Here is a 26,428-nt window from a genome sequence, read left to right as displayed (position 1 = left end):
TCCCAGAGAGTCATCTCCCAGGTGCAAGATTATGTGCGTTGTCCATCCACAAGAAGAGTGTCTTATTTCTCCTCTTTGAGAGTGTATTCATTGTTGTATTCATGTACCACTGCATTAGAAGCATGTTAACTTTCGCACCGGGCCAACAACAAAATAGTGAGCTAATTGCGGTTAGAGTTATAAACATGTTTTCACTTCAAACTCAATATACAGTACATTATGTGTCGCCAAACTTTTGATCTAAATGAAAAGATGTATCACATTTTCCATTAATTAACCTTCATGTTACCATTAATCTGTATAAAATAACCCTTCTTGTACGCAAAGTAAATTGAAAAAAATGTTTAAAGAACAAGAGAAAAATACGAAACTTTAAGATGTCAAAGGATTAATATTGTGTTTGAATGAAGATGATAACGAGAGATGACTATAACTCGCTAATTATTTAAATAATAAACGTGAGATTAATTGTTTCACATCACACAAGCTAACCAATGCCATAACGACAATATCCCTGAACTGAATGCTATTTAAGAAAGAAACACTCATTAGTTAAAAAAACTTGAAAGTTTGTGAAAGTCAAACACGAGTAAAACACATATATCTTGGTAGTCTGCATATCGAAGTCATTGGTTCCATTTGATAAAAAGCTTGAATCGAGAAAGAATGCCTCTTTTTAGTTCGTAATGCACTAAGGTAAACTTAATTGATTTTGTCTTGTGAAAGTAATACAGTGTTCCCGCAATATGCTTTGGCCATTGCTCACATAGCAATGTTTCCTTTTAAAACGTAATTGGAACCAAAAACTGATTCAGCTTTCTTATACGACCAATCTCATTCTCATTTGCCTTTAATTATCAACCTGTCAATTTGGGTCAATAAATTATGTCGAATAATCGGATTAATTAATGGGAACATGGAAAAAATGAATACGGTGTATATGACGTTTTTTGCGTGTTATAATGTAGAAGTCGACTTGGGTCGAGTATGGGGCTTTGTTTGATTGGCTATCAAGCAAAAGGACAAACATGTCTGATACATTATCCAATGTCTGTCGTGTTTTATGTTGACGACGCTAGCGATATATGGCGACTGGTGCATGTGGGTGGTCCAGGCAAAGAGGACCTTCAATGAAAGTACTTTTTTTTCACAATCCTTATTTAATAAAAGAATTTAACTCGGTAAAGAAACTGTTTTGACAAATGGATATTCGTGAATACTTTATGGGCTGGGGATACTGGTGCGTTGATGGACATTGAACTTAGGTAATGTTATTGAGACATTGCGAGTAAGAACATTGTTTTTCCTGTTTGATTCGTGGTAACAGTGAACAATATGGTGGAGTGACTTTTAAACCAACCACATATAAGCATATGTTGGAAAGAACGTTTATTATTCAAATTGTTATTATATGTGGTTATCTGAGATTGTTTACACTGCTTTTAGCAATATTCCATCATCATCATCACGGCTGGGCTTCGAACACGGGTCTTCGGCGTGATGAGATAACACTTTAGCCACTAGGCTAACCCAAAGCTCGCATGGGGAAATCATCAATAGTTTGACTTTGGAGGTGCCAGTAGTGGCGGTGCTACTTGCATATCTGATGTAATTCGTCATTTGGATTGTTAACACAGGGTCGTTTTCAGTGGATAGTTGACGTGCCTTTGCGTGTGTTTTGTGAGAGCCACCTATGCGCCAGGATGCGTTCGCCTTTTCCACGATGCGGTGCTTTTTTCCATTATTATTAATCCCATGTCTAGAGCTTATTAATCCCAAGTCTAGAGATTATCAATCCCATGTCTGAATATATCGTACAGTGGAGATGTCTTGTATTTAAGGAACGTGTTTTTGTGGCTGAAATAAATCCGCTCGACTAAAACAATGAAGTCATCAAAGATGCCAATCATGAGAATGCTTTGTTAGGCTACACACAGATGCACAGAGAGATTAAGTTTACAAATAACTGGAATAACTTGAAAAATAAGCATATTTCTGATTAGGGGTTGCAATTTCAGCTATAAGATGATACTATAATATGATCAATATGTAATAATCAAGGAACACATTACAGGGAAGGGTTAAAAGAGTGGAATGGAGATGGGAGTGGAGGGTACACCCCCTAGCTAAAGGATGGGGATGGGATACCTTTTGTGCAACCCATCAACTGGCCCATCACCACGAAGTAGGGATAGCTAAAACGATGAATAATCGGAATTATCGCTATGGGAAATATTAATGATTATCGATATGGAAATTGTGTAATCAGTAATATTGCATCTGAACTATTGCATTGTATTGAAACATGTTTTATTTTTTTATAAAAATCAGAATATACACTAAGTTAGGTCTTTATTCATCGGTTGCTTCTAAAGTATTTCAGGACAACGTTCAGGAAACCCAATCCAGCATATTGTCACGACTCACCCCTGATGTGAAATGCATTGACTTCTTTATGAATGTTTAGTCATTTATGCATCATTTTAGATAACTTCGATATTTATCGATAATCAGTCGATATTCATATAACGATGATCGGTCTGCACGATTTATATCGATTGTAAGCCAAGCTGGAGAATAACGGTGTGTTAACGATAGCTACAATATGATAGTCATGGAAATATTCACTGGAGCAGTAACGTGTGTAACATATTCGCTTTCATATCACTCACATACACGAGTCATGGGACCGGTGCCCGAAGAGCATTAAAATCATTATCGGTTCTCAGGGGTATGAGAACCGGTCCTAATTCTCCCGCAGGTCACGTGATTGACCCCTGGACCGATCCGATGTCCAGCGAGCCTGAAGTGGACAATACGAAACGAACGACATCAAGAAACAGATCCAACAACGGTCTAAGATCAACATGTTAGTTGTCTCACACGCTGCTAGGCTATCTACAAGCTAGGCCTTGTAAGTCGACTGGTTAGCAATTTCACACATCGGGGCGTAACAGACAGATGGGGGTCGGGTGAAGGGGGACGGGGAGGTGCGAGAGGGGGAGAGGTAACCCTGGGGTCACGACCCTACTTTGACAACGATAGCTGCAGTATATTATGATCGGAAATAAAACTGGGAGCACAGGAAGCGAGGGTGGGGATTAAAATTCGTTGCCTGAGATACGGGGAGATGAGGGGCAAAGATGAAAGGGGTGTCCATATTTGTGCTTCTTAGTGTAGGAAGTGATGACAAACTGTCTCTTGAAATATACACTGATTAAACTGATTGACGGGTACTCATCCCGTGATTAAACGGGGACAAAAGGTAGGAGGGAATAGAGAGAAAGTTGGTATGAGATCAAGGGGAGAAATGATACGGAGAAACGTTTGAAACCTATCTATTGTTCAGCTGAATAATATTAAGGATGGGAAAATAAATATGTAAAGAAACGAATAAAAAGTAACATATAAATATTATAAATAAATAAAAGTACTCTATCCTCACGTCGGACAAATATTTACTTTTCAAATTAAAAGTCACAAACTCAACCCTTTTCACGCGGGAGGCGTGAGATAGCGCCCAGCCGAACAATAGCCGTGTTTGTTCGCCAGTTCGTTATCACCCAGGTAGTAACAATAGCAAGTGGAAAAGCTTCAGTTAATTCCCGTGGTTGAGACTGCAACAACGCTACCCACGACGACATGGCAGGTGGGAACGTTCTCAGGCCGAGCGCACCTCCAATCCACGTTTGCATCAACCAGCCAGCCACTTCAAAAGAAACATTTACTCTTGTGGTATAATTTACACTCTTCATAACAGCGGACTGTCAAGAGACATACCTGAGATCTGAACAACAAAGCATATCCATGCCAGCTATCCCAGTATTCCTTTGTGAAAGGAGATTGTATTTCCCTTCGCTTTGCACGGCTATCGCAGTAATAATACAGTCTTGGTCACATCTGTTTATGTTAAAACCCAGTTGAAATGATCAAAACACAGCTCTCTAAGCCTGTATTGCCAAAGTAAATAGAAACATCGTGGATAAAGGCCTATTTTTCTATTGACTACCCAGAAACATCGTTACAGGAAAGAAAGATTCGGGTGTCGTGACAGTCTGCCGCGGTTTTCCGGCACGATACAATATCTCCAGGACATGGCAAATGACGACGATTTGAAAAGTACAAATTTATCCGTCTTATTTCGCTCGGACTATTGAGAATAGGGAATTAGTAACACACACCAATATGGCCGACCCGTTACAACCGGATAACATCGGGTTTTTTCGACATGAACTGCATTTGGTGTGTATCGACTGTGGAGATTTGTTAGTAATCTCGCCGACATTTTGTAGTTTGTCTTCTTGATTTGAGCATGGCAGAAGTGAATCCAATGGGGGGTTTTAACAGCGTGTAGAGAACAAAGGCTAACATAATGCAGACGCATATTCATGAAAAATGAACAGTTTGGCGTATTGTTCGTCAATTCACTGCCGCCTGCGACAAACGGTATTTGCTTTTTAAGCTGCGCGAGCCATTGCAAGAGCAATTGTGTTGGAGAGTCAAACAGACTAAGCGCCTACTGAGGCACAGGGCATTACCTCCAGCCTGTTTTCAAACCATGGCACCATTTCTTGGTACATATGTTTATTTTTTTTTCTTTGATTCCATGTCTGCGACGTCTGGAATTGAAATGTTGTGCAGAAATGGCAGGTATTTCTAAACACAAAACACGTTAAGAGATCATTTTACTGTGTCTTTGGATACCTCTGACAAATACATTTAAATTTCTCATTGGGTTTTAACTTTTATTAATTTTAACCTGAAAGCAAACGGTTCCGTTTGCTGTTTCTGCACCACGTAAGTGGTTGTCAGTGAATTCAGGATGTTTATAAGGTAATAAAACATTATTTTCATGAACTGAAAAGTCAAATTTAAAGTTTTATTTCAACATACCTCAAGCGTCACCTCAATCACGTTAATTCAACAAAGGAAACCTAAACTCCTTGGGATTAAGATTAGCATTAAAAGAATTAAATTTAAACTTCATAACAACATTTAATGGAATTCACAAGAAAAACTGATTATTTGATCTCAAATATTATTATTATCCCTATGCAAAGGATAGCTGTTTCCATGGCGTGTTTCTACGAGCAGTAGCGTTACATTGCAATCGGCGTTCCCAGCCCTTGTAACGGAAGTGCCATTTAATTGATCTAATTAGCTCATGGGCCTCTAACAAATAATAAACAACAGCAGCCCTTACGACCCTTTTACCTATCGCCCGAAACACGTAGGTGTCATTATGATCTTGGGGAAAGGTACATTCAAATACTCGAGTTGTATTTGCCTTAGTATACAAATTGAACTGACAACTCTCTAAGCAGTCAACTGTAAATATTGTTTTACACTTGAATTGTTAATTCGCCCTGTCGGTATTTATTTCAAACTCAGGTGAAAAACCTATGTAAATGATCTGGCGTCGCCAGGGCAGGATTCTTATTCCTGTGTATTTATTTTCCGAGCTTGGATTTATTAGATCAGAGTTTGATAAAGCTTAAAGGAGGAGACAATTAACCAAAGCAAAAGTCCAAATAGAACATCAACAAGTATTTGCTTAGCCCTACGTCTCAATAATAACCATCGCATTCTTTCCTCCCCTTGAAAGCTTTCTCATTTCAATTCACTCCGCGCCGTCAATTAAACGCCAGGGATATGGAGGTCAGTTGAGGAACTGTATTTGTCCAAGCACAGTGACCACCTTGGTTAGAAGAGGGTACTATTCACTCAAGTGACGGTTGCCGAGAATCCACGATTTGGTCAAAGCATTTGACACGAATGTGGCGAAGTAATTCCCCGTGACCGAATGCGTGTGTTTTACAAAATACGGGCTTGACTTCTGTGACGTCCGCGCGTGTTGAGTGTCACCCCTAACCCCTCTCGCCGGTATCTGACAAAGCAACGCTTTTGCTATCGCGAGAAACACAAAAGGACGGAAGCAGAGTGATAATGCTGAAAAAATCGTTAACGTTTGGCAAAACATTTGCGTAGTGTTTCGCAATTTTCTGTTACTTGCCATTGATTGACTTTTTTCTCCGAGCTAGTAGTCTACCCTTGTCGGTAATTCTCTTCATTTTCAAGCAGTTATCACATTCCGCAAAGCATTCACAGGGGCACAGCCAGTCTTTATGAGCTGGTCTTATAAATCATCCTATTTAATCATAAATTTTGACAGCTGTGCTCGTAATTGACTTACAAAAGGCATTTATTTCCCTCCAATTGCACTTTGAACCGTCTTAACATAACGAGAAAAGTATCAGAAGCAATTTGACATGATTTTACAACTTTTTTATTAAATAAGATAGATATTATCATAACCACCATTTAGATAAAAAGGTTCCCGAAAACAATTTTCCATTGATTTGTAAGCATTAAAAATATAACTTTAATTTTGAAAATGTTTCAAAAACGGATTTATCCGAATAACACATTACCGTGATATTTGATATTTAAACATTAATAGGCTTCAAAGTTTTATACAAAGTCAAATGCTATTGTTTAACTTTTCCTTTAAATATCCCCCACTGAGCCCAAAGTTCAACCTACTTCCCGATCGCACTATCTAGACATGCTATTTTCTGCTGCATAAACACATTAGCAATAATCACCATGTCAACGCAAGCGGGTATTATTTTCAATATGATGTCCTGAGAGTATTCCTAGTCTCCATCTTTATCCACGAACCCTTGCCACGATGCGTATAAACCCTACCCACGTGTTTCATAGCGATGTACAGGGACATCACAGCTCGAAAGAAGTTTACAACCTTGTCATGAGCTTGTGCATTGCGCCAATATATCATAAATGGCGTTACTAAATTGTCAGTATTGTGAAGTCCTGTTTTGCTGTGTAGCGTCTCAGAATACCTCGGACGCGTGTGAAATCGCACACGTGCCCTGAGATCCCGCGAACAATAGTTGAATATTCGGTGTGAAGCTAAACACTTTCCTGAATCGATAGTCGAAGCCCAACTTGGCTATTTGCATGTAATCTTTCTTTGTTCGCAAATAACACAAATGCTCGTAATTCTGTCCCTTTAATGACTGTGGCAGGGAATTTGGTAAATGCTAGCTTTACAAGCAATTTGCTTTAATTCGTTAGTGCTCTTGTTTATTGAGGAATTTGAGTGTGTTTTTTTGTTATTTAACAATTTATGGAAAAACATTTTATCGATGGTTGTATGCTGGTTAAAACTCACATTGTGTCAAGTGAATGTGAAGGCAGTCTCGTCCCAGACTTATAATTGTGTTACTTTTCTTGCTTGTTTAATGAGTTAATATTCATAGACGTAGATTCATAACCGAATTTGTATGAAGAGCATCTATTCAGAGGAAGCTATGTAGCTATGAAATGGTTTTCTATATATTGGACATTAATTCCTACCAATGAACAACAGATAATAACATCGATAGAAAAGGTTCGTAAGTAAATACTTATTAATGCTCCAACGTGGATGGGTGTTTGAGTACTATATAACAACAAACACAGATATTTGATAAAGTAAACGATTGATCTAACTCTATTTGAACTTGATTACAGTGAGTAGTGTGAGACGATTCTCACGTGTGTACTCATTGTCTCATAAACCCACACCCACACCCACACCCACACCCACACCCACACCCACACCCACACCCACACTCACACCCACGTGTTTTGAACTTGACCACAGCAAGAAATGACGCATACGCTGGACACAGTGTGGTTACAGTAACTCACAGTTACTTATACAGTACCCCCATCCCATCACCCCCTCACTCACTCCTGTCAAACGACTATAGAGCCAAGCGCGATGAGAGCATGACGCAAGTGCATGCATTGTGCTTAATATCATACTCTGTTTTCAATTACTGGTCTGAGTTTCAACTGTAGATATAACACTAGCTATTGCTGTCCTTTCTTTGGCAGAAAAACCCAAACAGTTCTCTCACTGGTGGAAAACTTTTGATCACTAAATGCCGTTTTCACCGGTGATCAACATTTAAGGACTAACTGCTGTTTTCACTTGTGGAATTTTTTTTATCACTGGATGCTGTTTTCACGGGTGGAACCTTTTGATCACTAAATGCTGTTGTCAGTGGTAGAACCTTTTGATCACTAAATGCTGTTGTCAGTGGTAGAACCTTTTGATCACTAAATGCTGTTGTCAGTGGTGGAAACTTTTGATCACTATATGATGTTTCACAGGTGATAAACATTTGACGACTAACTGCTGTTTTCACTGGTGGAAGTTTTTGATCACTAAATGTTGCTTTCACTGGTGGAAAACATTTGATCAATAAATGCTGTATTCATTGGTGGAAACGTTTGATCACTGTTTTTAATGGCGGAAAACCCCTGATTACTAACGGTTTGTTTTCACTGGAAAGTTCACATAAGTAACAGGTCTTACCATTGGTAGAGGATATGTCGTAATAACTGCTCACTGCTAAGAAATTCGTTATCAAAAGGCACGTGTTATTTGGTTACTAATAATATATTCTCTGCGCAATGTCAAATGTTAATGATGTGTGACAAAAATGCTTGAATTTCGCCTTTCAAACAAACACAAATTTATGGTATGTTTAGAGTTAATAATATTAAAGTTCATTTAATCAAAATATTACATACAGGATATTACAAAGTTGCTTATACTGCGCCTACTCGAGCGGCCCAAGTGTGATAAAACAGATGGCGTTTTGACAGGCTGCACGAGCTTATGACCGAGGGCAATAACACTGTAACCGACCGGGAAGACGCAGAGCACATTTACCCCCTGAATACACTCAGCTTATTCTTTATATCCGGAAAACAAAATACTTTTCTTAGTAAGTTTGCTGTCTTTTATACGCAATATAGTGTCTTTGCTTTGTTATATTTAACTCAGGAAGTTAATGTTACGTGGGTGCAATACGTAACTTTGCTTATCCTCATTTGCATAAATTTGCATAAATGATAAGCGATACAAGAAATATGACGCATATCATTTCATGGCCCAAACAATTTTGTCACACAATTTTCTGGGAGATTGAAGATTAATTAAGAAAAGATAGATCTGAGCTTAAAAGGCGGGGTCGTTTAAAAAACGCCAATTTGTGGTCATAACGGATTCAATCAAATTATATTGTGATACATGTTGTATTTAATCTAGATTATTATCTAATCGATTTTTCCGACCCCCAAACACAGATCATTCTTTCTTTCTCAAGACGTTCGTTCTCCGCCCTAACATTGTAGTTGGTAAATAGTGGGAGTTAGAGACTCAGCTCAGGGAACTTAAGGGCTTAAAATCTGTTTGATTTTGACTCTGCACGGGGGGCATGTTGAACGATGTGTGGCGTAAGGCGCGTGGTCCCCTTTCAGAGAAGCCCCGACCATTGTGCTGTGCCTCGGCCTCAGGCCTAACCTGTCAACGCCTTTGGGTCGTTTCAATTGAAGGCACAAGACATTTTATAGACCTGCGGAGTACTAAAGATCACTGAAGGTGTAAACCAACGTTGTACAGTCGTTGCAGAGTCTCTCTATAAACAGTCGACACTGATTGAGCAATACATTGTGTCGAATTTTGTTTCGTTGCTCAGCGGAAAACGACGAAACATATTTGTAATGTGTGCCCTATTAAAATCCTATCAACTTATTAATTCAAGGGTGGTTTTCAATTAAGTTGCATCAAGAGTGTTGCGTAATTAAATCGCAAGAACGTGTAGCTGGGCTACAATGGCCAGTATTGCTGTGACGTGTATGAAAGAATAGACGACCGCTGCCAAACTCCTCTTGCTCAAACTCATTATCAGATGCGAGAATCACACTTTCATTTAATCTTTCCTATGAGAGAGGGGAGAAAATCGGAAATAATCCTGCCCTCTTGGCAAAATTGAGATCTTTTGTAGCAAAGTTAGAAAAAGTTGTCTTGCAGAGGTCTCGCTGGGGTACACGATAATGAGACTTCACGAGAGATTTCACCGAATAAGCAGAGAACAATCGCAAACCAAATTAATATTCTTCAAATTTCCAACTCAATTCAAGCCACTCTAATCACAAGCAAATGTGAGTTTCTTTCCCTTGCATGTCAATTCTTTTTCTTTGTACTCTTAACAGCTGTAGGTCGGTGGAGTAACGACAATTAAATAACGTTTCATTGTTTCGACAACGAGACCAAATGTTCCGAGGCGAAAGGAAGAAACACTAAACACAGGATAATTAGACTGAGATTTGAAGTCTCTAATCTCTACAAACAGACATTCGTACATCGGCTCATCCCACTATATCTTGACAAATTCATTCGCATGGGTTAGGGATCAACATACCTTCCCTCCAGAGGGCGTTTGTCTTTAAGCGTTAGTGCCCGGATGACAACGTTGCTATTTTCGCAATAATTTCTCGGCCTTTGATAAATAAAATTGATTGCAATTTTCCAAATAAAATAATTATTTTGGGGGACTATTGATAAAGTGTCACGAATGGGAATTAATTTGAGTGAATATTAGCCCCGGCGTTGCTGAAACCGCCGCCGTTGTTACAACACGACAACGTTGTCTTGTCGAATTAAAGGAAGTCTCACCGTCTCTTTGTGGTTGGAAGACGACCAAGCTTTCATTACACCTTTCCGGTTTTAACAAACACGCATCACACATTAGACATTTTTCTTTCGAATCCTTTTATGTTTTACCACCAAACAGATCCCTAACACCTGCATGTACCACAAAATGGCAGAACAAAGAAAATCACATTTTTCTGTGTTTCTAATTTTTGGAACAAGAGTGACACATTTATCTTTGTAAAGTGGCATTTATGACGCAGAGAAACATTTGAAGTAGCAAGTATCTCTTATCATGCCCAAATCCTCTACCTGTCCTGTCGAGAAGAGTTCTCACGCAAATAACAGTTAAAATGTCATCTAGGGTCTTCAAAGCCTACCTTGATAAAGACAGAAGACTCTTTATTTTATTGATTCAAACCTAAAGTCTTGAAATCGCAAAGTATGTCAACTACCAAGGGTCGTATTCGTTTAGATAACGATCCTCATTTTGCATCTTTGTAACAATATGCTTATCTAACGTCAGATGACAAAGGGACAGTGCATATCTACAACATTGGCGATATTTTAACGTAAATATCGAATAGCCTAACTTGAAGGAAAAAACGTCACAAACCAGCAACCAAACAACTCCTGAAATAATCAACACAACTGGAATACATACGTTTAAGCTAACCTTCAACACGGAGATCCAGTGTCTTATTCGAGTTTGGCATTTCAGCACATAGCATTATTCGAATATTGCGATTCGCTTTTCCAGAATTTAAGATTTTGAGTCATTTCATTTACATATTTGTACACTGGCTGTCAGAATTGTTTTTATTATGATGTATAACACGACTGCACGTGTCTAAAACGTACAAAGACAGTTAATAATGTTGTATGAAAGATATGTCGTTTACAAACTTCTGTGCAAGAAGCTGATTTATGACGAATTCCTGCACGTGGAAACGCGTACTTCTTTTCTTGCCTTGGCCTTTTATGTTGTCGTTGTGAAATGTTAATCAGCTAAGTTATTGACAATTCTGTTATGGATTATGGCTCTATGAAAGTTAATTTCTTTATAATTCCAACATATAAATTCCTCCCGAAGACTCGCCCTTACTACAATAAAACCCAAATCAGTTGTAAAGCAATACTAACTCATTAAGATTCTAAATGCAAAACCCTTATGGTTGTTGAGTCTCTGACAAGAGTCGTTCTTTTGATATATTTGCAAGTGAATATTCAATTCAAAAACATTATTACTTGCCAATAGGTTGCTTTGATAAATAAAATAGTCAATTAATATGCTTTAATAGCGAAAGGGCACTTTGCTATGGTTACTGTGCCTAGTTAAGCATTCAATAAAAAACCCCGCTAATTTGTGGCATAAATTGTCCGACTAATAAAGCAGATTCCTCTAAAACTATAAACTTTAAGACAACATTCACTGTACAGATTAGTGGATAACACTGTCGGTGTTACAGATAAGCGGGTTCTTGCATATTGTCGGGCTAACATGGTCCCTTGCAAAGACAAATAAACCGTAGACAGGCTTTGGGGTAAAATGGTCCCTTGTCTGACCCCTTTCTGCTTATGTGCAAACGAAACAACACCTAACGGGCAAACCAATAGACACTCGAGGTAGCAATTTTTACAATATTCTCAAAATGTACATACAAATATATCTACGTTATTGTGCCTGAAATTAAAATCCATTCTTCTTGAAGACTTAACTAGTTTATGGGACGTTGGGTAGACAAGTGGGTAAGGCGTACACTCGTCGCCACGGAACACCGGTTTCGTTCCTTCTATTGGTTACAATGCGTCTCCAACGCGATATTGCTAAATTCAAATTAAAACAGTTCTCTTAAAGAGCCTAATCATTTTATTTATAGAGCTCCGGGGTAGGACTAGTTCTAACAGCCAAAGCCTGTAGTAAGTGGCGATTAAGTGGATTGGATGGTCAGACTCGGTAACGCATTATCGTATTGCTCACAATATCAACCACTGGATTGTCTGGACCAGACACGACTCATTCCAACAGCCGTCATATTGCTGGAATATTGTCGATCGCGTCGCTTAATAGCAAAAACATTTTAATGTCCTGTGCCTGCCTCATGAACTGTGCTGTGACTTCGGTGGCCTTATAATGTTCTCATGACATAGACCTCGAGCAATCTGAACATTCTGTCAAGCTGGGTTATCTAAATAAGGCTTCTGGGGGCTGTATGTACCCGCAAGACACCCACATATACTTCTTACCTCGTGGCGTAAAATTATAGAATGTAAATCTTCACCAGTGGGAATGTTCAGCTACTACCTTCACCATAAAAAGAATGATTCCAGTATTTCACTGTAATATTAGGATTTGTTGGCCATGACTCCAGTATCCCACAGTATAATGAGGATAGGATGGACGTCATGACGCCAGTATCCCACAGACTGCAGCAAGTACACCATCGTACACCTATGACACCAGTGTCACCCAAATCCTACAGCAAGTACACCATCGTACACCTATGACACCAGTGTCACCGAGCTCCTACAGCAAGTACGCCATCGTACACCTATGACACCAGTGTCACCCAAATCCTACAGCAAGTACACCATCGTACACCTCTGACAACTGTGTCTCCCAAATCCTACAGCGAGTACGCCATCGTACACCTATGACACCAGTGTCACCGAGCTCCTACAGCAAGTACGCCATCGTACACCTATGACACCAGTGTCACCCAAATCCTACAGCAAGTACGTCATTGTACACCTCTGACAACTGTGTCTCCTCTCTCCTACAGCAAGTACGCCATCGTACATCATTAACAACTGTGTCACCGAGCTCCTACATCGTACACCTATGACAACTGTGTCACCCAACACTTACAGCAAGTACGACATCGTACACCATTAACAACTTTGTCCCTCTACCACGCATCGTTGACTACTGGTTACAAGCCACCAATACGTACCGAATGGTTGACAATGGCAGAAAACAGCATTCTTTCTCCTACATGGTATTATCGTATAACACGTTCACAATCCATCTGTGGAGTCATCTGAATCAAAACCTTTAAGCCTTTGGGTATCCACCTGTATTTTTCAGCTGAAGTTCAAACAAATACATGCTAAATGACAACGATAGCAGCAGGCCATGCAAAACCACTCCAGTGACCTACCTGCAGGCTAAGCTGTATCTATATTATCAGACAAATGAGTAGTTCAATGTGCACATGCAATCAGTATGTGACGTAAGTGTACTGTATCAGATGTATCGAGTATATACAGTTATATATTTATAATTTCGCATCGTGATGAGAAACTGAACAAAGAGAGACGTGGTGAAAGAAGGAAAATGCGAGACAAACACGCGCAGATCATTTGAGAATACAAACGGAATGTTCCATGCGACAGGAACAGATACAACAAGGTGGGAGGAACACGTGATATGTTCATTTTACAAGACAGGTGGGCAAAAGGTCTTAGTTCATTTTTGTTGTTTCATAATTCTTGTTATGTGTCGCAACCAGCGATAAATCTGTCGTTGTGAAGATTGTTCTTTCTCACAGTTTTTATCGGCTAACTTACGAAGACAGGCCCCCCACCTCCCATTTCCTTACAACAAGACCGATGAACTAAGACCCTTCGGTGTCACTTTCAAAACGCCACGGGCAACCAACATCTCAGGCAATCACAGATAAGTAAATCCAATTGAGGGAATTAGGTGTAAATGTGACTATATACACACTCTTGACAGCAGACAATAACTGTAATCGTTCCCCCTCGTTCAGTACCTCGTAGCAATTTGTCTGATTGCCGAGTTAAATCCAGAAGTGCTAATTACTCTCCAATCCGTTCTGTGATTATGTGTGAGGATTTTAATTCCGGGGTCGGCAGAGTAATGTGTCCATTTCACAGATAAGACCGTTGTTGATCAAATAGGGAACCCATAAAAACAGACATACCGCAATAAAATTACTCGTAACTTTACCACTTACAAATTTAGGGTATTACAATGGTCAGACTCGCTGATAAGTGTGTATACCTTTTCAAATGGATGTTCTTAATTGTTGCTGGTTTCCATGGTTGCAGGTGTCTAATTGTGTGACTGTCGACTGATTGAATGTGTGTTTATTTTATCTTGTCCAGGGGTGGAAGGTCGCGGGAGGAGCCCTGGATTTACGACCCTTGAGAAGGAGGATCGACTCCAGTCTTCTTGTGTTTGTGGATACAAGCGTCTTCTCTATTGTCAGGTTGAAGGTAGCTACGACCTGACACAGTTGTCAGACTAATATTGAACAATTAGAATGGTCATCTAAATCTTCGAATGCCTTCCCTTATCAAAGTCGGACAATCGCAACGCCAAAGTAAATCTTGAACTATCTCTAGGTTTGCAATCACCGTAACAGGACGTTAGGAGAGTGTTATTGGTGAAATGGCGTGATCACTTGATAGTACAAGCACAATTGATGTGTTTCAGTTTTCAATTAACAGGGACATTATTCTTACTTCAGCTCGCACATTAACCGCTACGCGTTTCTCGCTAGTATATATCGCCACCTCGAGATATCAAGATAGAAACTTACACTGAAATTGTCTCATTGTTAGCTACTGAGTTCGAGACGAAAAAAACCCCAGTGTCACATCTATCCGCTTATCTCGTCACTTATGTAAGGAAACTAAATCTTTCAAATCAGGGAATCACAGATTTCCAATATTCGAACTGTCAAATCCTGGAAACTTTAGCCTTTCGCTCAACACTTATACAGTGACACTTACCAGTGTTAAACAATGCCAGTATGCGGTCTTACCAAGACCAGAGTTCGACTAAACAGTAACATAGGCTTTGTAGCTCATGATTCGACAAAACCATTAGAGTCTCCCTAAATCAAGAGCTCGACCGACCAGTTGAAGAATAGCCCTGCTAAGTTCAGAGTTCGAGGAAATAGTAAATAAAGAGTGACGAACGTTGGGCATACGTTATACACTCTTACTAACTCCAAGGTTCGACTAAGCTGTTAAAAAATCTAAACAGTTGAATAGTCCTGCTAACTCGAAAGTCGACGAAGCAGTTTAATTTTGCTAACTCGAGTAGGACAAAACACTCGTGGAACTAAATACTTATAGATCTGACTTCATATGACAACCCAAGTATATAGTAAATAGTCCTTTCAGTCAACAAAATATGCTAATACCATTCCAAAGAATACACGCTGAACTCCAACGGTTGACGTATTTACATAATACCTCTCTAATCAAACGGGAGAACACGATCGATCCAATAATCATCCATGTGTGAGAAAAAGACATTTTTATACCAGCCCCTATCATGGATAACAACACACATTTCACTTTTATTCGAGAAAGTACCATTACATAACTCACCTACATCCCAACTAATAGGCCACTCGCTTTACAAAGTTCTGACCCGAGTCCCATTCCTTAATGCAATCAAAACTTCTTATATACAGAACGACTCGCGACATTTGACAGCGTTAATGGTTACTATGGTAACCTCACAATAGGACCATATGTATCATGGTATTAAGACCAGCATACAATAGCTGCCCTTTGCGGCATTTCGCTAATATTTCCAGTGTATCTAGTCCGTTTTATTGAAGGGACGGCGATAATCATTATGCTGACTCCAATAAGAAAGGTATCACGGTAGATACGATTAGCAGTCTCTGGAATCACAATACGATGATCACTCACCCTCGGTGTCATAAACCGTCAAGCGGATCAGAGGCAAGTTTAGTGTTATGATATGAAGTGATCGCACTCGAGTAGACCGACATTTGTTTATCTGCAGTGCCGTTTAGCTATCCATTGTTTTATCTTACAAGTGTTTGATAATCGAAGATTACACTTGAATAAGCTGTTATACCTTGACATTGAGCCCCGGGAATTTGACTCCTAAAAGTATTTGTGTCAGGGACAGTTGTCGTTTTTTTTGGTTGTTTTATCTTGATTCAAATGCTGGAATGTAGAAACTTTTAAAGACAATCCTTCTAAAGGGTCCTGTCTATACATGTACAAACTAGCGCAAGGACGTGTAGAGAAAAGAAACCCTGTCAGTCGATCACAGGCATAAAGTGGTCTGGTTAACCAAGTCTAAAACAGTATCGTTCACTCTTAAGCGATATGGCTTAATCATTTTAAAGCTCCAAAACCACAAATTCTATCAATGCGCAAAAATTGATCTCATTTTAAAGAAAAACGGCTACGAAACAAGATTGAAATGTTCACGATTCAGTAATTCTACATGCTCTCTTATGAAAAATAACCTTCTCTAAAGCGGTATCAATCCAAGCATTCAATTAAAACACGAAAAATCGGGTGCTCCATTGCTTTTCACCACATCAAATAGAGTCAACAAAATCGGAAAACCTTTGTCCTCGCACGACAATTTCCCTTAAAAAAGGCTCCTGACCGCCGCAAGAACAGCGTCTAATTTGATACAGATTAAAGCATGTTCAGGCGCTGTTTAATTAACTCCGGCGACCAGTTGAGCCGAGGTCCAGTCAGCAGATCGCCAGCAATGTCAAGCCAGCACCAAGTCTCCAGTTCGTTATCTTATCACAGAACCAGCAACGTGCTAATTGTAAGCAGACACGGCCTTGCTCTCGCGGTGGTTCACGGTGTTGAGTCGTAATATCGGTTGTCGAGGGCTCTTGAAAAGAGCCTATGCTCTTTAACTGTCTCGGTGGACGGTGTTGTAAATTGTCCGTCACGGGAGTCGAAGATAGTGCGAGAAGAGTATATAGCGCACTTGAACTTCCTGTGGCGGAATGCCGAGTGCAGTTGGCATTGAACAAGGGCAGATAACTCTAATTACTGTTTCAAAAGCCTCGTAAGCGCCGCTGGACATCGATAAAATATTTAGAGGTGTTTGCACTGTGACTAAACTTTGTTAGATGAGCCTATGAGATCTTTATGGATAAAACTTTGAGGATTCATTAAACATCACTCTAAATGAAACACCATATAACGATTGACTTGAGCCATAAACTGACCTGATTTCAGGTGCAACCATTCAACGAGTATACTATGTCAATACGTTTGTAGTTACTTAATCCGAAATACTGAATTTGTTAAAAGCTTTCATCTTGAGGAATGTAAAGTTTTCAACAGTTTGCAGTGTGTGAGCTTCGCGGTTAAACATCTGTAGTGTACACAATTCAACCGAACAGGTCGCCAACAGATTCGACTTCCATAGTATAGTTTCTTACGAAATAGCAACAAGAAGTTGTAACTTTCATCGAGATGATTTATACATCTGGAGACACCAGGGCCCAGTAAAATATGCATTCCTTTGATTGTCAAGATGTACATTTTGTTTGAAATGAAATATGAACAACAAATTCTTTCCATGATAATGATTATAGAATGGAATAACGATAAACGACAAAATTCGTAACACAATCATTACAAATTCGTGCTTGAACAGTATCCAGCGTTCTTTTTTAACTTTATCATAAACATGTGCATAGAATCACTATTAAAAATGTGACGAAAGGTGTTGGCGAAAAGACGAGCGTGTCCTGTACCACCTGTGGCGCCACCATGGGAGATATCTGCTGCAGATTACACTGTACGATTTGGACTGCATCTATGTTTCAACATGTGTGTCGTTTTTTGTCATACCTCACGTAAGGTGTTGAATGTTAACTGTATATATTAGCCTGTTGTGTATGCATCACACATACCATCTTAACACACTCAAATTACAGTATAATACGGTCCAATGAACACCGACGTAACAATACCTTTTCTTTAATCCCAAGCTAAATTGACGTTTCAATGTAAACATCTCATTCTAAATTACAACTAACCGAATAATCGTGAATTTGTTGTCGGAGAGTTCATTATTTTTTAATTTTTATGTACAACGTTTTCTACTCAACGCTACCAACTGATCCATTAAAGAACCCAACATAGGATGGTTGAATTAGTTCAGAAACATGGTGTAAATTCAAACGAACTACATCAACTTATAATTTTATAATTATTTTAATGTGTGTTGGAAGGTTCTGTACGGAGCAACGAACCGAATTCATTTTAATAAATCTTGTTTGTTAAAAATTAAATTATTTATTTACAAGAACTGAGACTCCCTACTTATTGATTAAGGGACAGAGTAAGGCGGCATCAACGCGATTTTGAATGTCACATAAAATCAAATGGGTGTCGTCCAACACAGTGATTGTGTTCATTGGAGTAATGTCATTATTGTAAGGTAAGCATTGGCATTCGTTCATTGAGCCATTATTACAAAATTGAATAATAATAGCCTAATGAATAATAGATTAGACGCAATTTTATGTTACAGCTTCTTGTTTATTTAATGAACATATCACGTCCGGAGCTGTCACAAAGATGAGTGAAAAACCATGTTTATTTCGAATGTTGCAGAATGTCAACACGATCTTTACCTCATATTTATTATTTCATATTTATTCAGGTAATCCAGCCTGGTGATGATATTGAAAAGAGAGTAAGTAATCATCTGATCTTAAGGTGATGCTGAGTAGTATTTCACGCCAGTATTGATCATTGTGAGTTTTACATCTCCTAATCAAAACAGCCAAGTACTTCTTTAGCTTGATTTTCATTTCATTTGGAGTGCATCTGAAATCGGCCCTTCATAAAATGAAATCTGATCGGTTTGAAAGCAGGACGGGAGACTGTTGGGAGTAGATTTCCTTTCTACTATGTCCTGGAGCCTTAACCATCTGCTGGTGCTATTTACAACCTCAACAAATTCAGACAGTGTTTCCGAATTAATGAACCGTCCCAAACCTCTACTGTGTGTAGGTAATTTTTGTGAAGCTTTTCAAAAGCACACAGACGCAAAGGGAAAACTTATGTTAATGATGAAGTATGCCCCGAACCTTTGACATAGAAACTTGAAACCTTTCTGAAAAGAAACCCTCGCGTTTTGTGTATCGTTCATGTGTTTAAAATGATATTCATGGATAATGATTCTGTTTCTGCCACAACAGGAGATCGGAGGGTTTCTGACAGTTCGCGACGGTCGACCGAAGATGTGAAAAAGCCCGCTGATCCGATGTATTTATCTCTCCTTTTCAATAAGACAATTTCTCTCCTCTCTGTCCGCTGGGGGCCCCAATAGTTTTCAGCCACAGAATTGATGGGAAGAGCTCTGTAACTATTTTGTAATATGATTTGGAAGCATTCGCTCAACGGCCGCCACCGACAGTCCCCAAAATGTTGAATGCTGAACGATCAGATTTCTTCTCCCAAAGACGACAATTCGCTTTACAAGATTTGATGAGGAACTACAAAGCCACAATGGAAATTCCATTTTGATAATTATTGTCAGTTTTGCCCACGACCATAACGATATCGAGTTGTTTCTTTCAAAGAACGCACAAGTGGCCCTTTTACGAAGCAGACGACAAAAAGAGTGTAGCAGACGACAATAAGAAAGGTAGCAGACGACACTTGGGGATGCAGGAATCATATTCAAACTTTAAATTTGAAACTTTAACTTCCACGAGGACAAAATAAACTATATTCTCCATAATCGACATTTAAGTTAAATGAACTTTAACATAAATCTGTGTATTTGAATAACTGTTTCGTCACTCTCTGGAGTGTTACATTACAAACATGTCACAATTTAACATTAATGTAATTGAATAATAATGAACAAAGGCCATTGAATTGATTATATGTTGCTTCAGTTGTGTTTGGTTTATGAATCATGATTATTCGGTTGTATAACTATAATCTACCTTGAGTTCTTATATGTGTGTATAAGTAAAAACGCGTTTACAGAAGGACAATGTTCACACATTGCTGGAGTTTTAGATAGTAAAGATTAATAGGTGCGTGTGGGTTTGTTCTTTTACCGGTTTTAACATGATAAAGAGAGGGCACCAGCAGGGCAGCACCAGGGCAAGAACATGTTAAAGCAATGTGATTTGAGTTGCACTTGACAGGTTTCTAATCCAAGGGCTCTGTCGACAAGCTTTTGTTTGATCAACGGACGCGTCAAGATCGCATCATCATGCATAAAGTCTTAGTCAATATCATGTAGATATAAAAGATTACGTAAAATCCGCTTCCAATACCTTCTTCTCAAATAACACCAATAACACTCGAGATGTTTCAACCCCAGGCAAGTTATCTCGAATAAATCTAAAAAATCTCATTATTTTATATTTAAAATCCAAATCAATTTTTTTCCCAGTCGAGAAACGTTATTTTTGAAATGAACAGACATTTTAAAAGGATCGTTAAATAATTCAAATGTAAGTGATACACAGGTTGTATAAAACCAATAAATAAATAATTCATAATCTCTAAACATGTATTCAAGCGCGAAGTCATGGATGAATTTCTTTAACACTAACATGTATTGAATCCGCTCAGTACAGTGGTGTATTGTACACACCAAACAATACATACATGACTGCTTGTGATTCAGCGTAGAGAGCTAGCTATTGATAGTATGGGCGTTTAGACCCAATATAAAGACTTGGAGATCATAACTGGGGCTGCTGTGTTTTCATACAACTATAAGTAGTGTTTGTGGAGTGTGTAACTCATTAAATAGTTTACGATTTTAATACATTATTTGAAAAATTAATAACTACCTCATTCTATTTTAAGTCACACATGGCCGAGCGCAGAGACATTTTCGATCACGCGGAAAATGACAGTGCGCTATGACTTAATTGATTTGTGAAAATCATAAAAGAATGAAATTGAAATGTATTAACCTTGTTCTTTAAAATGAAACTATTTCTGATATCCAAATCATCGGTTGCTCCTAAAGCCTTGCCCTGAATGTGGTATCAAAATTAACACAGAATGCCAGCCTGCAAACCCCCCTCATTGCAATAAAATTCTGTTAGCAATGAAATATTCTTCAAAGGGAATTTTACAGAATGTATTAATACTAGGCTTGTGATCTAATTATGTGGGTGAAGACATTAAAGATTGTCTCTTAGCTAGAAATCGGACTGAGGATGGAAAGATGCTTGTTGAATTAAAGGACTTGGGATGGGTATTTTGTTGAGATGCTGATAGAGGCTGACCGCTCGTAAACCGTGTGCGATGGGTATTTAGTTTAATGATTGATGAGAGAGAGAGAGAGAGAGAGAGAGAGAGAGAGAGAGAGAGAGAGAGAGAGAGAGAGAGAGAGAGAGAGAGAGAGAGAGAGAGAGAGAGAGAGAGATGCAGTGACAGTGACATTGTAATCGGGATGTAATTGTATATTTGCAAATGTTAGTCCACATCCACTTGCAGAATCAGTCAACGAGTTTGTTCAAGTACTAATCTGTGTATACCTGTTGCAGAAACAGTATGTTGCTGCTTTGTGTGTTATTTATCTGGCAGGATGAAGAGAGGATGAGTCACGTCTAAAAAAATAAGCGACTCTCTCATGCGGATGTCAGAATAAACAAAACATCTCATGACACGATATTACACTTAATTGTAAGTCCAAAAACGGAATAAAGGTAAAACGGAACTTGCAGCTGCTATTGTAAACGTTCCAAGAACTGATTAGCAGGTGTTCTTCCAAACAGTAATGTTATCAACGAATATCTGTATACATTGTATACACTCTTGTGTATATTTGTACCGATTAATCATAAAATAAACAAAGAGAATCATCCCACTGCGTTATTATCTCCCATGATATCTATTATGTTGAACGTATTCGATTTCGGGGCAACGCTACCACTATGTTAAGAATCATTATACAGCACAATATTAACTATGTATGGTCTCTTTGAATTCATAGTCAGGTAATAGGAAACAGATTGGAGTTATTTCTTTTAACAATTCGCAAAATTTAATTGTTTGTTGAAACACTTTCTTCTAAAAAGCAAGATGGATTCGAATAATAAACCTGTGCCACGAGGAAATAATTCAAAATATGTCATCTGTTTCTGATTCAGTTTATTTAGTGCAATCAATGATGTTTCGACTGTTAGCAACACGTCTTAGGAGCGTCCTTTGTCTCAGTTCGACCTTGTCAGAAGCGTGCAAAATATGGAGGGTGCGATATGAAATCATTGAATCAAGAATGTAATTACTTATAAAACAGTCTCACAACAGCTTGTCATAACTTCCTTAATGGATAATACATGTGTAAAATCGATATATGGAACAGAAGGATATTTTATATGAATCAATATTTCACGTATGTGTAAGACGCACTCAGTGTCTTCGAAACATTGGTATAGACGTTCATCAAAATGTCTGTAGCTTGTCGTTATTTTGATGCAATTAAATATCATTCAATAACCATTCCCACATCTACATGATTAGAACCATTGAGTTCTGAAATCTCAAGATGAATATTGCTTGCCTTTCAATCAGGATTTAGTTTCAGTTTGAAATAGACATATCGAAATATACAACCTTCAAAGAGAAATGAATATCCTTTTTAAGTAATACACATAATTCGTGACTCGGGATTCAAGTACAGACAATGATATTGATTGGTTCTGTATGCAAATTGCGCGCAATATCAAGTTCAAATATAAACAGGATGTGGTACTCTGGTGTTAATGTAGCAAATATACTTTACAAATATATTGCAAGGAATGAACAATATACCTGCATGTATATCTATTGAGTTGTTAAATGTTAAAAGGGTTCTTAATATCAGCCCCATAATGGAATTTACATTGTGAATAAAACACAAAACTCGTTTAACTTAAGATGCATATTTCATGAAATGTACACCGCTGTACAACTGGAGTGCAACTCCGTGAACAGCCAGGAAAGAAATGTATATCTTTAGATGCAAACACCTATCGACATTAACCAGAGAGCACGCACGTCTATGCAAGGGGGATACATTTAAGACTATATCGACAAGCTGGTCCTTAAGGAGTCCATGACGCATGTGACAAAATCACACGCGTGAAGTATGTTCGTACTGATTTGGATTAGGTATGTAGGTTTTCAATCCCTCATGAATACTGAAAAACACATTTTAGAAAACCTATCACGCGGGTTGTATGTACTTGTTATTATCAATGATAGGTGTTGGTGCTGAGGTATACGATACGCTGTAGAATGGATGGCACATTTACATATTTATAACACTAGGTGTAATTAATACTGCAATTTATAACGTTGATTTGTTATGTGTGGATTAAATATATGGATCTTATGTCCCTTGTTGTGAACTGTGCGCATAATTCATCCATTCACTGTCTCACCATTGAATGTGGCAGCAATTGTCAAGACAATTAAGCATTATATGACGTTGAAATGTAACACACATTTTGCTTTGAGATATGGAGATGAAAAGAGGTTTGAACAAAAACAACCAACTGGAAAAACCGATTTATATATTCATAATTTTAAAAATATTTATTAATACTTATAAAAAGGTGTTTTCTTTTGTGTGTACCATTATCCGCATGACACGTATTTCGTGTTGATATTGATACAAATATCAATAATCAATATTGCTAGTCTTCCCAGGTAATACCGCAAACAATTATACAGTGGTTAATCAGTAAAGATTATCGCATTTCTGATAACTGGACAAAGGCGATGAGAGTAGGGGTGCTCTTGTTTATGAATGTGTTACATCACTCTGATCAGAGATAAAGGTTGGTGTTGATGACAGTTTGCTTTTGAGTTATTCACTGATGTTGACTGATAATCGAACAAAGGAACGGTTTTCTATTTCAATTGTCATAATACAACAGCAACTATAACTATCGTTCAACTTATTTATGAATCAACGATAAACAACCACAAGTTCAAAAGAAATATGCATTTTCCTGTTTTGATCAATCATCATTTGTATCATTCATTTGATTGAAATGCAGGAAATAATTATACATTAATTACCGAACGTATGTCATGTATATTGCATTATCCTGCGTGTACATTGCAGAGTAATTTGTGTATATTGCAAATAACGACACAGGCGTTTCAGCGATGTTCATATCGGGATGCTATCTTAGATAAAAGTAATTCATCAGCAAACAAATCCCTGCTGCATTTTTATCATATTTGACATGGCTATCTTATCTCGGCGCGGCATAAACAAATACCATTCGTCTTAACACGAATTAATTGTCTGATTAGCCGTGAAATGTACTCGAGGACGTGTTTGTTGGTACACATCATGGATTCAGATATGGCAATTAATACGTCTGTCTTGACGACTGGTTATTATTATGTAATATTTTCTAATACAATTACATCAGAGCACACTGCACTAATTGGACAACACTTTTCAGGGCTCTTGACATAGCTTTCACTGATGTCGTATTGTGTCAAGCATGTGTCAACATCCATCAACGCTGATGTTTATTTCATTCAGCTTTGATTTATATTGATATATTTCTTTTTTAAAAAGTCATGTGATGCTTTGTTTATGAATAACAAAGCAAACACGAACATGTTTTTGTTTCGCGATGGGAGATGTCATGAACCGTTTTACATACTCATTTATGCATGTAAATAGCAGTTTGAAATAAACATGTATCCATTTCACAGTTGATACACATGGACCACTTAACAGCGTGGTACTACGCAGCGAAATAACAGAATGACACTGTCAATCAAAACAAATAGACTAGCCAAGCTGGGAAACACAGAGATAGCGTTATATCCACACGATACAACGAGACAACATGGAAACATCCACAAGTACTTACCTTGAGTTGGTACAATCGTCATATAAAATATCAAACTCCTTGCACGAGATAAGTTTGCATCTGTTAACCCCTGGTTGGATCGCTCCAAGTCCACGTAGGATTCGAACCTGCTCCACATTGCAAACAACAGGAGTTATGTCCAAGCGTTTCAGTTTGGTGTAGACAGTATGAAGCCCTCCAACGAGGTGTTTTAGGAAAAGTTCAAAAGCTTGGGGTAGACATATCAACTCACGGCCGTCTACCATAAATGCTGCAACTTTCGCCCCACGGTATTCGATCAGTTTACACACATTGTTTTCGGGGTGGCAGGCTACCGGTGGGGGAGAACTGTACGTCCCTGGTTTCTGTAGCTTGCTCATCAAATTCAGGGGGTTGTGTCCACTGGGTGTGAGCCCGGGGGTAGGGCTAGGCTGGGTGGTCATTTGATGGGTTAAGACCTGGCTTGGGGACTCCATCGCGATCATAAGCAAAACGTCCTCACCACGAGTGAAGCAAAGGGGATTCCACACTAAGATAAATACAATTGTATTTATGCCTGTGCCGGGGCCAGCGTCTAAGCCCCGCCCATCCGGCGAGCTTTCCTCTCAACGCGCGGCTTAGCTGTCAATCAAGCTTACCGTCACACTCTCAAGTCGCGCTATTTCCACAAATCGTAAATGCTATGTTCCTGAGTGCTTCTTGTCCGGCTTATCGCTGTATTGTTGTTGATATTTATTAAAGGTACAGACTGAAATCGTGTGAAATGCATGATTAAAGCTTGTGGTTCACTAACGATGTGTTTTGGGGAGAACTGTATTAAATATCGACCTGCATTGGCCGGTTAACCCTGAAATGTGTTACCCGGCCCACAGAAAAATATGTTGTCGTTTGTTGTCATTTTCACGAGTTCATTTTATCTCCTTTACCGTCGGTTCTCAGGAAACGGGTTCACGTTTCTTGGATTTTGTTAAACGTTTATCAATAAAAATTTAACTTTGCACCTTCTAGCTTCAACCTCGTCCTTGGTGAATTCGACAGCTGTTCGTCTCGGAAACTGATACCCGCCAATCGAAGGTATGACAGGGGCTGGCCTGAATTGTTGTACATATCACCTTCGTCCCACAAACGCTTCTCAGTTCAACGTTATTATTTGCATCCATGAAATAGACTGCCATTTCGATTCGTCACTGTTACAAAAAACATTTTGCAAAAATATCAAATACCGTTCAAACCATTGATTAAAGCATAACGGTTGAAATTCACGAAAAACTAGAATCCTGCTGCG

At 38.6% G+C, this 26,428-nt stretch overlaps 1 protein-coding gene across 4 annotated transcripts in view; it reads right to left on the bottom strand.

Moving 5' to 3' along the window:
- The window catches only part of LOC137273950 (dachshund homolog 1-like), an 88,044-nt gene extending 62,359 nt beyond the window's left edge, over positions 1-25,685 (bottom strand). For 2 of the 4 annotated variants that reach the window (XM_067806874.1, XM_067806875.1), the window contains exon 1: positions 25,165-25,646. In XM_067806874.1, the coding sequence (XP_067662975.1) occupies positions 25,165-25,628 (464 nt within the window). In that variant the 5' untranslated portion in view covers positions 25,629-25,646. Of the gene's footprint in view, positions 1-25,164 lie in introns of all 4 variants that reach the window. The other 2 variants (XM_067806873.1, XM_067806872.1) reach the window with 2 other exon arrangements.
- Between the last annotated feature and the right edge of the window lie 743 nt (positions 25,686-26,428).

The sequence above is a fragment of the Haliotis asinina genome, chromosome 2 (genome assembly GCF_037392515.1).
Source record: "Haliotis asinina isolate JCU_RB_2024 chromosome 2, JCU_Hal_asi_v2, whole genome shotgun sequence".
Taxonomy (NCBI): Eukaryota; Metazoa; Mollusca; class Gastropoda; order Lepetellida; family Haliotidae; genus Haliotis; species Haliotis asinina.
This window is presented reverse-complemented; position numbering and strand designations above follow the sequence as displayed.